At 48.9% G+C, this 14,493-nt stretch overlaps 1 protein-coding gene across 1 annotated transcript in view; it reads right to left on the bottom strand.

The window, feature by feature from the left end:
- LOC126548190 (bone morphogenetic protein 4-like) overlaps positions 1-14,493 on the bottom strand; it is a 337,221-nt gene that overhangs the window by 180,092 nt on the left and 142,636 nt on the right. The window contains exon 2 of the mRNA XM_050196325.2: positions 7,972-8,046. Coding sequence (XP_050052282.1) covers positions 7,972-8,046 — 75 coding nt within the window. The remainder of the gene's footprint in view (positions 1-7,971; positions 8,047-14,493) is intronic.

Raw genomic sequence — 14,493 nt, 5'->3', positions numbered from 1 at the left:
CACGCAGACGCGCGCGTTATACGGCGCGTACGCGCACGCGAGCATGCACACGGGCGTCCAGCCTTCCAGCGGGGAGCCGTCGGCGGGCCGTCTTCGGAGAGTGCACGTGTGCGAAACGGGAGTGGCCACCGTCTGCGCACCGGCACGCACTCTTGCCAGAGCAGCAGCAGCAGCGGGAGCAACAGCTGCAGTCTGGGCAGCGCGCACGGACTCGGCAATGAGCTAGGGAAATATGCAAAGTGTGATGATTGATAGGAGACGCAGTGCTGGTGAAGACGAGACCACACGGCGCTGCCCCCCCCCCTACGCCCCCCCCCCCCTTAAAAAAAGGAAGTTGGCGAGAGCATGAAGAAGAGGCGTAACAAAGACGGAGGGGAGGAGGGATGGCGGTTTAGGTCGATGGCCGCATAAGTGAAGCAATCGTTTTGCTTTGAAACGCCGGCTTCTGCACATCTGTACATCAGTGGAAGCTATAGTAAACGCGTGATCTGAGAAGGAACGAACAGCGGGCAACGCAGTGCCACCGCCAGACGCTGCGTATAGTTACCCCACCAACAGGGCACGGTGGTGATCTTTTTTATACTTTCTTGGCAGGAAACGAATAAATACTCCTTTTTTTTTTTTTTTGCTTGCGCGGCGGGTGAAATGTCTGTTCCATTTTGTGTGCGCTAAGCAGTGAAATGGTCTATGGTGCGACCGCCAAATCAGGCGACGCTGTGCTATGACTCAGCTGCCAGGCGTGCGCCCTACGTGACAAAACTCGGTAAATATTACGAGAAGAGTGAGTGAACGTTATACTGGCCGACAGGCGCAAGATGATGTACTGAATAAAGAAATGTTTTAGAGACATCGTAGGTGCTGAAATGACCCATCATTTGCGTTGGCGCTCTTGGAGACGCAAAAAATCTGTCTTTAATTTCTTCCTGGCACCCCTTAACCTCGGAACTAATAATAATAATAATAATAATAATAATAATAATAATAATAATAATAATAATAATAATAATAATAATAATAATAATAATAATAATGAAAGTTTAAGGAAGGAGGTGATGCGGCAACGGCAAAGAGGATGAAAGAAGATGAACGTGAATAAGCAGCTTAATAAAAGCAGGCGCACTTAAACGAATTAATTGCCACTCTTCCAAGGAGAGCTATAAAAGGTGATGCCGACTGCGTTTGCGGTCTTGTTTAAAGCCTCCTCCGCTGCACAAATTTTCGGTTCGTCCTCTATGGTGTGCAAGGGGCGGCCGCCACATAGTGCTCATGTCACTTGAGGGGCGTACATCTGGCAGCATAGCAAGTCCGTATAAGCGCTGCATAGTTCGATGAACGAAAATGGCAGCTCGAAGTAGAGATCATGGTCTCAGTGAGGTTGTTGACACAAGGAAAGCAGCAGTGCGAGTTGTCGCTCAAGACAATCCTGCTTGGCAGAGATTCGAACGCGCAGTAAGAGGTGGGGTACCGGATGAGGTGGGATAGGTCGTAAGAATTCGCCGCATGCATGCGATCACGGTGACTGTGCGCGTGTATGTACGTGTGCGCGTGGGTCTGTCTGTATGTGTATCTGTCTGTCTGTGTGTGCGCGCGTGTGTGCGTGTGTGTGTGTAACCAATGAAAAAGCCCAAGTCCCAAATGCTTCAAACAGTGTCGGTAGCGGAGCATTCAGGGGAATGGAAACCGGATGCCACTGAGCGCCTCGTCTCTTCAGGCAGCTCAACATTAGGAGCTTAAGAGGCTTCCTTACAGCGCCTTCCATGGGAAACAGGCGTGACGGCCACGTCGCAAACAGCGGAGAGAGCGAAAGAAGCATCCGTGCCGAGAGTAATTGTCGCGCGTACGGCAAAGAAATGAGTCCACCGAGGATGGACACGTGCGGACGGAAGGCGCATAGGACGGCGGCGATGCGAAGGCAGAGATTGCGAGCCCCCAGAGGCGCGAAGGCACAATGATACCAGAGATGAGCGCCAGACGATGATCCCATGGAGAGCGAACCGGACATTATGGAAATGAAGAGTGAAATGAAGAGAATGCTATTCCAAGAGCGGGGCGAGGCGGCTTGATGACGCCGCACCGTCCTCGGAACAACGACCAGGCGATAAGGTTACGTGCGAACATCGCGCAAGGAGGGCAGGCCATGAACGCGCGCCGAAAGTAAGTAGCCGCCGGAGCATCTAATCTGGCGCTGGGCACAGAGGCGAAACCCGCGGACGAGGCACGCCGCGGCAAGTGAGGAGGGCAAGCAGTGAGATCCGGGTTGGGATTGGGAAAAAACGTTTTCCACTGGTGGTGAGAGACCCTTCTCACTACTTCTCGCTCCTACGCGCAGTGCGTTGTCTCTCATTTTCCGTTTTTCTTTCTTTCTTTTCTCTCGTTATTTTGGTAGCACACTATAACCGAGTGTCAGAGCCACTTACTTCTACTCTGCCGACGGCGGACGGACGAGATAGTTCGTCTGTAAGAAGCTTGACTGCCTGTAGCTGCTGAGCACGACGAAAGAAAGCAAAGAAAGGAACATAGGCGCAGTACATACACGGCGCGTTTATACACGTGCATAGCCGGCGCGCCCCACCTCTGGCAGCGAACGGCTGGCGCGTCTGTTGCTGCCCCTGCGAACCCCCCCTCCCTACGTCTCCGACAGACCGCCGGTATATGGAACGGCAGGCCTCGCGAAGACGCGCACAAGAAGAGAAGGGCTGGGCCCGTTCCGCGAGGGCGGCGTCTTCAATTACAGAGCCGCCGCCGCTGCTGCCGCCGGCTCCGCGCGGGCCAGCGGCACAGGAATCGTCTCGGCCCCCGCTGCTGCTGCTCGAGTTCTTTTTTCGAGGCGGCGGCCACCCTCGAGACCCGGGCACGACGAGGGAGGCTCCGGGGTCACCCGCGCACGTGCGCCATGTGTGCGCGCAATGCTCGGCGTCGCTTCCGACGGCGGTGACGTCGACGGTCGCGATGATGATGATCGCCTTAAGCAGTGATTCCTAACCGAAGCTTATCGGCGCCCCTTTGAGAATTTTCGCGTCGCAATCTGGGCATTTTTTAGAGGCCACAATTTTGGCTCCCGCATTTCCTGCCGCAAAATCCGCTAATCCTAAGCTTTCATAAGCGCGCGCCGGTCTTGAATGAATGAATTCTGGGGCTTGACGTGCAAAAAGACACGCTTTGATTACGAGGCACGCCGTAGTGGAGGACTCCGGATTAATTTTTTACCACCAGGAGATCTTTAACGCGCACCCAATGCACAAAACATGGGTGTTCTTTTTTTTTTCTTTTCTTTTTTGCATTTCGCCCTCATCGAAATGAGGCTGCCCCGGCCGGGATCCCGTGGCCCTCTGCTTAGCAGCTCGACACCGTAGCCGCTAAGCCACCGCGGTGGTTCTGACGGCCTTCTGGCCAAATATTGACGGCGCGAGTTCTTGACGTTGTCACAGTAGGCACTTGTTCTAACTTATGCAGCAGGCCTCGCAGTCGGCAGTTTGACCTGCGAACTGCGGTCTCGATTGGCTAAGGGCTGGTGTTGCAGTTGCCGTTTAGGGGCTCTGCATGGTGCATGGTTCTACACTGATACCGAGCCCACCCATCAATTTAACAGCATTCTCACGTAGTCAGACGAGAAAATGCATACTCTTCAATCAAGCCGCTCAGGATGTCCTGGCGAAGGCGCGCGTCACCGCGCCGCCGGAGCAACGGTCCTCAACTGACTCTTCTTCTATGCGCCATCTATTGACACTAGGAGTCAAAATTCTCCGAGTCTGATTATTTTGTTTTACAAACTAATAAAAGGCTGCAGGTCGGCAGCGCTGCAGAACGCGTCACATGAGAGCGCTCATCTGTATTCAGATCGTAAAGCTACAGGGAAACTATGTTTTATTAGAATGTGAAGACGTCTACCCAGCGGTCGATTTAGGCACCACTGGCCTCCGCGAAGTCCTTGGGTTCAGCGAGAGCAGTGGAAAAGTAAATATGTCCGCAATAGGGATTAGTAAGAGGCGACTGCAGGATTGGTGGAAGAGAAGTAGGGAAACGACAAAAAACGGAGACGTACAAAAGCACAGTTCGCAATAGGGGATTGGAAAATTTCGCTGTGCGAGTTCATAGTTTTTTTTTTTTTTTATGATTAACCTAGGTAGGACATTAGGCAGTATAATATCAAGAGCTTGGTGGCGCAACCCACCGCCCCGTTCCAAAGGGGATGCTCATAACATCCATTTATCCATCGTCGTAGTGTTTCGTAAGCTCGTATAGCCAGCTTTTAGGACACAGAAAAACCTTGCGAAGCTCGGAATGCCCATGACCGCGCAGCAAAGTTCAGAAATATAGGAAACCACAGCTACAAAGGTTAGAAATTTTGTCCAAAGCATCGCGGCTAACTTTCTTCTCATAAAGTTAGTTGTTGTCATTCGTCTAGTATTGAGTAATCCGTACGTTTTCATCAGCGAATAGTTTATGGGACGTTGTCACCTTCAAGTTTCTTGCGTTTCATTCCTTCTCAGCCCGCACTTATGAGCTCCTCCAGTAATTTTGCACCAGAAGAACGTATCTACGAGCCATTCTGTAGCGCAACTCAACTTCAACATTTCCTTTTTTTTTTGTATCTATAGATATATGTAATAAATGTAACCAGGTTTCGCTTTTAATTTTTTTGGAGAGACCCATAGAACGATACGTGACATGCAGCTTACAGTGAAGCGAGTAAGATGATGGTGTAAGCTAGAAGTAATCTAGCCGCCAACTGACATGATCACGGTAATTGCACCGGCCGAACGTCTGATTCTGAAGTGTCTAGGCTAAACATATCACAATGATCAAAGTAGGGTGAATACGTTGCGTATCACTATAACGCTACCAAGATAAATAAGCATTTTCAGGCACAGCGAAATAACAGAATGCCTCTACCATACCACTTATACAAACTAAACCCACTGAGCAGTCCGGCTAGATTGAGAAGTTGGTGACGTGTCAACACTCGCCGAACAAATCGACGTCGCTAGAAAACTTACGGAGGAAGCGAGAGTCCCCTTTGAATGTCACGAATGCTCTTTTCCTTTTCTTTTTTCTTTCGAGAATAGCAGCCTTACGGCACAGTAAATAAACTAAGTACGAATGTAACTTCGCATCGTGCATGAAGTCCAGTAATGCTCCTTAATGACAGTTAGCTTGACCTTCCTTGCTGAAGTCAGCAAGCCGGTCATGGCGGAGCACAGACCATCTGAGAAATCGCTCCCGAATGTGTCGTGTGCCTGGTGAAGTCCATAATATGCGATACGTATTAGCGGCTTGTGCCAGTGTCGTACAGTTGGGACAGGTAACGTCATCCTTGGTGAAGCCCTTCAACGTACAGACGACAGCAGGGATGAGGGCCACCACAGGCCATATGCTCCTCAAGGAAGGAGAGAGCGGGCACACGGGAAGGATAAGAGCACGTGCACTGCGTGCGGTGGAATTCTTGCGGGCTAGGAAAATAGGTAATGAGAGGTCCATGTGTGGACGAGGGACCCAAAAATTAGAGAGAGAGATTTTGGCGGTTGTGGTTCTTGTCAATGGGCCGGCACTTGCGTCGACACAAAGAGTGACATTGTGGCGGAAAAAAAAAACAGCCTTGTATGTGCGCTAAAACTGTCATCGCCTTTCTCCAACGAGTAATCGGCACTAGCTGCGCTAACTCGGCTTCAAAGCACAGCTCAGGAAAATCCCCCTTGCGTCTGCTGGCTTCTATGAGCTGCAGGCAGTACCACGTCCTCTGAACTTATAAAGCGCATGTTGTCTTAAACGTCACGGTTCGCCATCACTCGGACGAAATTCGAGCACTTTCAGAGAGACGTAATCAGAGGGGTAACGTTGAAGCCTGAGCTGCTTTCGAGGACATGCGATCGAGTACGCGATGTTTTTGTCGTCCCAGATGAGGACCAACAAAGCACCGAGCTTACAGAGATGGTTTCTCTCTTTCAGTTTCATGGAAATCACCCGCGTAACCTTCGTTATTTCTTTTTCCACCTCTAAGTAGACAGCCGACGTATAACTTAAACCACACGTGACGTATATAGCACTGAAGCTCGAACGCGCGATCATGTACGGCGGTCCTATACAGATAGAAATGTAAGTGACGTTTCACAGCCATCAAATGGTGGCGACCGCGGAGAAACAAGGTCCAGGACGAGAGCACGCGAACAGCATAGGTTGTTCTCACCTTGTGCGTTGGAATAAAATATAGATTGTCAGTCCGTGGCAGAGCCCTCTCTTGAAAATTTATAAAAACGTTTTGTCGCACATTTTGCGTTAGTTAAGCTGTGCTTGGCGCATTATAGTCTGCACGGCTGCTGCGCCATAAGAATCCCAAATCATCATCATCATCATCATCATCATCATCATCATCATCATCATCAGTTACGCTTCGGAACCGAACTTAAAGAGGGAGCTTCACGAAGCCTTTTTTCGATCACTGCAAGCCACGGGCTCGCTGCCGACAGGCAGGTGAAAGAGTCACCGTAATAAATTATTAACGAAGTTAATTGTGGGATTAAATTAACTTACGCATATTGTTCTGCTCATTATTGCATTGTCGAGGGCTACCTGGTTCAGTGTTCATTCAAAACATCTAACGAACCCGTAGGCTTCTTCCTATCTTGCATCTTCCTAAATTAGCGTCCGCGCAATCATTGACTTATCTAAGTGTGCGCACAATGTGGATACGCAATTTTCTGCATACCAAATCACCAACTTAAGTTGATAAAATAATATCTCGCATCGTGGAATACATATATATATATATATATATATATATATATATATATATATATATATATATATATATATATATATATATATATATATATATCTCAAGCGGTCAAACCCATATTGTGTGTGGAAGCGGCATGACTGAAATAGGCGCACATTGCAATGATCACCGCCTGCATCACCGCCAAATCGCAGAGCTGAGCACCCGGTGAGCCAATTGTCTCTCGCTTGGCTGGTGAAGCCTATAGTGCATTGACCCCAGATAAGACGCATATTTTGTACTTGCGGTATTCAACGATTGCGATGCCACGCTAAAGCCCTGGCTCCCAGAAACCGAAATCAACGGCGGAATGCCTTCATAAGTTTTTCTTTAGCAGCTTATGTACACTTATCTACCGTGTGTCTCAGCCAACGCTAGCCAAGCTGTTCAACGAAAATACAGATATGCGAGTTACAATTATAAATTTTACGGTGTTTGGTCATCAGAGGTCTGACTACCAAACACCGTAAGCCTTAAGAGTGTATCATGCCCTGGTTTTTTTTTTTTAGCTTTCTTTTATCTTTTAAAGGCTTAATTAACGCCAGATGGAACACCCTATATAGTGTCTATTTAGACTTATGTTGAAACTTATGCAGATTTGTCATTTTTTATAAATCCTATATGCTTAACGCTTGTCATTCTTGGTCACGTATGCGCAATTTGTTTTCGAAAGTTCATTTTGAATCAATGAAAACGGCAATGTAACCCAAAACACACACACACACATAATGAGGTGGCCGAAGTTCAAACTCCAAATTTTTTTTCATCTTATGGCAACAGTAGTACAGATTCGGCCGAAGTTGGCCGTTATTTATATTTAGGTGAGCAACACAGAACTTCATCTAAATTGGTTTGGATAAAAATAAATATCAAGTATGCTTATTTGTTTCTTTTTTGTTTTTGGACATGGGCTTAACGAGGTAGCGATAATGATCGCTTGAGCCGTTTACGCCGTTTAATGAACTTCTAAATGGGTTCCTCACTTTAGTTATCACGTCGGCATACTTAACAGTGCTGTCACACAGTACTTTAATGAATGTTTATTGGATTGCACGTCCGTGGTACGTATACGGATGTTGAATATAGCTTGACGACGGTGACACCGAAAACAAATTATTCTGACTTCTATTGTAATTAATATGCTGATGCTACACTAATACACAACGTTCATCTCCACTCGTTCACAGTGAAACACTCACCCTTGGCGGCCCCGCTTCCCCTCGTGGCCTTCTTGTCCTTGCTCTTCTTCTTACCACGCTTGTTGTGTCGTCGCACTACGGCAAACAAGAGAAGAGGCGACGGAAGTCAGCACAGAACCACACGGCAACAATCAAGACACTTTCGAGCGCGTTCTTCACAGCGTCACAAGATGTCACCACCGACAATAACCAAAACAAGCATGCTGGCACGTTCACATTGTCCAACATGAAATGTTTCCCTAGTGCGCTCGCTTTGTTTCTATTACGACCTTTTTTTTTTACAGTGAATGAGCTGTCTATAGCTAGGATCCCGGGATTTCTTCGTGGCGTAACGTCGACAGAAAACTATCATCATCATACCCACAAATGCAATGGCTCATAACCCCGCAAGGCAGAGGCTACAAGCACTCAGCAATGTGAAGCGAACAGTGCATACATTCTTTCGAATCATGCGTACTAGATAAAGAACAGCATACGTTTCAATAAATAAGAAGCTCAAAACAAGCGCCTGAACCACATAACTGATGATAAGGCACTCTTGCGCCTACATGCAATGCGAAGCACGTAGGGCTCCCCGCATACGCTTCCCGGTAACGCTTACCCTTGCGCAAGCTGCCGCGGCGACGGCAGCTTGACTGTAGCATACGAAGCAGAGAGTGGCATAACTACTCTTTCGTACGTAAAAGAAGAAGCCACCTAGCAGATGATTTGTCTTGTGACAGTGCTTGGGGAGGCCACGTATAGAAGGGATTCCTGAAGAGCTGCGTGCATCGTAGGCGCGGCGAACTTCTCTCTTGTCCACTCTTTGTAGGTGCGCGAAGCTGCGGCGCAAGCCAAGTCCCAGGCCGTCGAAACGTCTTAGGCTGAGAATTAAGTACATGTGAATGTCGCCACGTGAATAATCTCAATCTACGTCGAAATGGGTAATCATTCCAGTTGTCGTTCACAGCTTCGCTGTATAACCACCTTCACAGCGTGGTTTGGAGACCATTTTCTGCAGCTGTGTACTACTGGAATGAGAGCGCAAGGACCTTAGACAAAGGGAAAAAGATGTAAGCGAGGACGATAGAAAGCAAGCTTGAGCAAATAAGTTGAACCGATTTAGCTCGTCAGCATTACTTCCTACCTTTTGTTTTTCCTTTTTTTGCTATAGATATACGTCTCATGAAAACGTGGTACAAGCACACCTGGAACTGAATGTGCCTGCATGCATGGATTGTGCGCGAAATTGAAAATAACGAGCAGACAACAGATAGCACTTAGCAATGACCAGCGTAACAAGTCACGCATAAGTATACCAAAACACGCCCGTTTCTTCCATGCTTTCCAGACCTTTAACAGAGACACGTCGTGCCGCGTCCCAGCATGACACATCCCACAAAAAAAGAAGAAAGAGAAAGAGACGCCCAGTCCATGGTGCAAGCACCTGCTAAGGGCCCCCACCAGTACATATCCGCCTACAGGGCCGAAATTAAATTGCTCAAAGAAGAAAGCCCGAGTCCGAATGCGAATCGAAAATACTGGTCTAAATTAAATTTGCGGCCGCGATGCGCACGACCCAGCCAGCCTTACGAGAATTCCGCTTCGACAGTACACACAAGCGCGCTACTATCGACAGCGCGCGTCAAAAGTGGCCAGCCAGCATGGTACTTTGTTGACCTGGTGCGGAGGGCACGGGTCTCGCAGTCGCTCAGCCCGCGTGCAGCACTTGCCGCATCTGGCACCGACCGCTCTCGTCTGTCAGCGCGCCCGAATCCTCTGACGGCCGGCGTGAGCCGCGAGCAACGACGCGCAGCGCCTGTTTGCTTCGCAAGTTGAGAGAGCAGTGCATGGGCGGGGAGAGCTGCAGGGGAATGCGACCGTCGCTCGGTCCGGTCCCCTGGAGACCTCGCGTCGCCGACGCGATTCTCGAGCTGGCGCACTATGTCTGGCCGCTCCTTGACAGCCGGCCTCCCGGTCGCCCCCTCCAGCACTACTTCCCCACCGCGTCACCGGTTCTTCCCAACTCATTTACCCAGGACGCGCTCACGTAGCGACTGTTTGCGTGCAGCTCGTTTCTCGATCCTGAAGCGATGTACGCAGGGTTGTGTGCCTGACGGCACCTCGATTGGGAATAGTACGCCCTTCGGAAGTTATACTCGGGTGCGAACAAATGGTTCTCCATACCACCGTTGTCGATTTACATTTTTGAACATATGGGCTTACTCTGAGAAACAGATGCAGCAGTCACGCACTCTAAAGCATCGATCGACGATCAGCATCCAAATCGGAAATATTCGTGGGTGAGAAACCGCTGCTCAACATTAAATCTTTATGTTCGTCATGGTTCTAGGACGTTGTGAAACCATTTCTCGTATCATCATTATCATCAGCATCACCGCATGCATGCGTGCATGTGTGTGTGCGAGGGGGTAAGCGAGCAAGTAAAGGAGTGAGATTACACCGGTTAGACTATAGGCGGCGAAATACGCTACGTTTTCGAACAGAACTGCACAGAACTAAAGCGCTAGTTCAAGTGCAAAAAAAGAAGATAGGCGGAGAGGGCGCTCAACCCCCTCTTTCTGCTCGAGTCCAAAGCACACGCCACGAAGGAGTGCAGCCTCTTTCCAGTCCCCAAAACCCGCTGCTTCAATCCCTCTGCGGCGCTATCTGCCTCACTCAAAAAGTCTCCGCAAGGAAGTGCGCTTCCTTCCTTCCGTCGCCGGTGGGCCACACCAGCCAGCACAGAGCGACATTGAAATATTAAACAAACAAGCATCAGCGTCCTGCGAAAATGACGAAGGTAATATTAAAAAAGAAAGAAGCCTCGTTGCAAGTTGCGCCTATAAGTCGAGAAGTCGGCGGTAGAGAGACTTGAAAGTTTGGCCGCTGGGGGCGCCGATGCGAAGCAGAAGTAGGAAACAGGCGGGGGAATAATCTCATTTATTGCTACAAACATCACAACGCGAGGACAAGGTGCGCCAGCTGAACTGGCGGCGCGGAGGAACGGGTACCACAGGAAGTATGTTGTATCAGGCAGAATGCTGTGGCTCGCTCCTACAGCCTGGCGCTCGGAGTTGCGGGCGATTGCACTCACTGTCTCCGCTTTCTTTTGGTGAACTGCTTGCGTCGCACAAAGTGAAGAAATATATATATATATATATATATATATATATATATATATATATATATATATATATATATATATATATATATATATATAAGAGAGGAGTGGAGACGCTTGCGGAACTTCCGCCATACATTTTTAAGTATATACCATCTAGCAAGAGAAACATAATTCGAACAGGCCAAGGGCCGGGCCCTAAGTCATTCTTTCTCCTCATTCCTTGCGCTTGATTCTTTGTATTCTTTCGTAGCTTCTGGGTCCAAAAAGCCAAAGAGTCATTAGTAGGAACCGTCCTCAAGTCGGTGGCCGCGTTCATTAATACCAGAGAAACAAAGAAACAAATAAGCAAACACACAAAAGAAAGCGAAACTGCAACGTTGTGGAAAAGCGCGTCAGCATCCTCTTCAGAAGACATAGGAAACAGTCTGCCGGCGTAGCTTACTGGGCAATTAAGGCCGTCACCAGTGGGCACACTTGGTGCCTCGGTGCCTGAGTGCCCTGAGACCATAGCCCGCGCACCCTGACACTGGGTGCGCAATGACAGAAAGAAATGCGCAATGACAATGACGGAAAGAAAGCTGACGTCAGCGGCGGTAGACATCCTCTCTACCACTTTAAAAGCATGGTTTCGAGTGGCAACACTGCGATGTATTCCGACGGCTTACAACTGACAGAGGCAAAGCGGTAGTCGTACACGCTCCTCCTTGATTGTCTGTATTGTGCATTCAATTGGATTGTAACGATGCATCGGTACCTGAGCTGCGATTCGGTGAAATGTGCTTTCGTTGGTTCCTGTGCACCTATATACCATCGCCAATCAGCGTACTCCACGGCCATCCCCCTGATTCACGTTCGAGCGAGCGTATATGCGTCGATATGTGGAGCCTCCGCCCCTCCTCCCCCCCCCCCCCCATGCACCTTTGCCGAAGGGAACTTGTGCCTGCACGAGCCATTTCCCTCTTTACGTGTCGTGACTGCGCAACGCCCGAGACCTTTACAGTTATATATGCCATCCCCGTTAAAAGCTCTGGGTACTACCACCGCTCCTTTCAGACCACCCCCCCGCCCGGGCGCCCGCGCTGCTAGCATCTCGCGAAGTCGAATACTGCGCCTTCCACAAAGGCTGTTTGCATGGATCGAGCCGCATGCATACAAAGGCCATGTTTTCAGGCCATCCGCGCTACCAGTGGCTCATCACGCAGAGTGGGAGCTCCACAGCGGCACGCGAGAGCGAGGCGTGCCTGCGGTGGCGTGGCATGCCTACGCATCGACCGAGGCCAAGTGTCGTCTCCAGCATTCATCATGCTTCGATGAAAGGCTGCGACGAAATTCATCGCTATTCCTTTGCGCCTTGTTTTTCTTTTGCCTTTTTGTTCTTTTGCGCTAGTCCCAGAAGGTGACCCAGAAAGAGCACGCGCTGCTTCGTGCGCGTTTTAGGGAAAACGGGGTGCTGTGCCGCTTCTCGAGACTCTCTTCTCTGCACGAGTAGAGCAGAGAGGCACTAAAGCTCCTCTGAAAACAATATGGCCCATTCAGCACGTCCGTCCCGATCTTCGAGCTTTTAGCGGAGCGCAGAACGAGTGTAGTCTGCGTCATTGCAAGGCGAGCACTGAAGATGATGTTCCTGCTCGGTGCGCTTTAAGTGAGGCGCGACAGCACCGAGATTCGAGCTGCCGAAACATTTCACCTCGTACTCCAAGTATTTGCTGTTCTACGGAGGCCACCTTTGTGTCTACCAGCGCAGAGTTCGAGCACACGCTGCATTGAAATGGTTTATTTCTTTTTCTGTTTTTCATTTTTGTAAAGGCTGCGAGCCCTACGCGAATGTATGTCCTCTAAAGCATGCAATAATCCGCGCACGAAAGAGGAACGAAAATCGGCGCGATAGTGATGACGATGGTCAGCAAGAAGACACGCCTATTTAGGAATACGTAACATTGCGCTTTTCTCCAATCCGAGAGTTGAGTGCAACGTTAAGCAAATAGAAAATCACAGCCCCAGGCACCAATTAAAGAGCCTTAGATTGCGAAGCAATGCAGGCTTGCCGCTTTATCATTTAAAGAACGCCATTTTTGCTCCTGTGCGACTGCACGAGCGCCGTAAAAGCATGAGTGCGTGACCGTGCGCGACTACCGACGGGTGCCTCTTCAGCGCCAGAGGTTACGCGCGCGTTTTCAAAAAGCAGATCGCCACACGGGAGCTGTTCATAAAAGCAGGGGCGGCTCGCACGAACATTTAATAACGAAAACAATAACGAATTTAAGAACGCGTTCTTGTGCGGACTACAGGCGTTGTATATGGAACATTTAAGAACGCCTTCTTCAATTCGTTAATATTTTCGTTATTAAATGTTCGTGAAAGCAGCCCCAGGGGCGGCTAAATTTCCTCTAACCAATCGCAGTAGTGGACATGTTCTTTGCTAGGGTGGCTGGCCAATTACAAGCAGTACAGGTAAACGAAAATGCTTGTCAGTTTGGACCTTGAGGCGTAAACGTAGCTTGAATGAGACACGAGGAGAAAGACATTTCGCGTCGTGCCACATGGCGTTGTTGCCGGCGGTGATAAAGGGAAAATAAAAATAAAAGGTAGAGCAAAATTAGGGAAAGTGCCAGTTTGCACTTGACGCACGTGTTTGTTGTACCATGATGGGATTGAACTTGCTTCGATTGTTCCTGATGTCCCAGCTGAAGTAAAGCAATCGGTCCCCCTCGTCGATATATTTCGTAGCCTCGGAGCGTCGACCCATGCTAGAGCGGATGATTTTTTCTTTCTTTCTTTCCTCTTTTGGCGAGCTTCAATTCGCAGTCCAAACCACACACACGTACACACACATGCACACACACGCACACACACGCGCGCACACGCACGCGCACACACACACACATACACACAGAGATAGAGAGAGAGAGAGAGAGAAAGAGAGAGTTGGGTTCAGTTGCTCCGGGTGTAATGTGTTATTTCGCGAAGCTGTGCAAGTAAGGAGCCCCAATCCAACCGATTCAGCAGTTTGAAAAGTAAAAGTACAAGAAAGTAGCAGGAACATGGAAGAGCACTGAAAAACAAAGAAACTGCAAGTATCAACGTTTAGCAGCTTGATGTTTCGGAAACTGCGCGGGAGCAGCACAAATTCTTTTTGCACGAGACTGCAGGAAAAAAGTTGTAAGAAGGCTCCGTGGTGAAGAAATGCGTAAGGGTGGATAGGGAAATCGAAGGCTGAATTTAAAAGACAAATGAGAGACAAAAAAAAAGAATAAATACAAGGAAGGAAAGGTCCAAGGCACATAGACATGCAAGATTTTGCCGACTACATCGAGAAGGATTAAACGATAAATGCAAAAACAGAAAGAAGCAAGACTATAGCTATACAACGGTTGTCTCACTGTAGATGTAAAAGGAGAATGCGGGAATGAAAAATG

Source organism: Dermacentor andersoni, chromosome 1 (assembly GCF_023375885.2).
Source record: "Dermacentor andersoni chromosome 1, qqDerAnde1_hic_scaffold, whole genome shotgun sequence".
In the NCBI taxonomy this organism is placed as follows: domain Eukaryota; kingdom Metazoa; phylum Arthropoda; class Arachnida; order Ixodida; family Ixodidae; genus Dermacentor; species Dermacentor andersoni.
The sequence above is the reverse complement of the archived record's forward strand: the minus strand, read 5'-3'. Positions and strand labels throughout refer to the sequence as shown.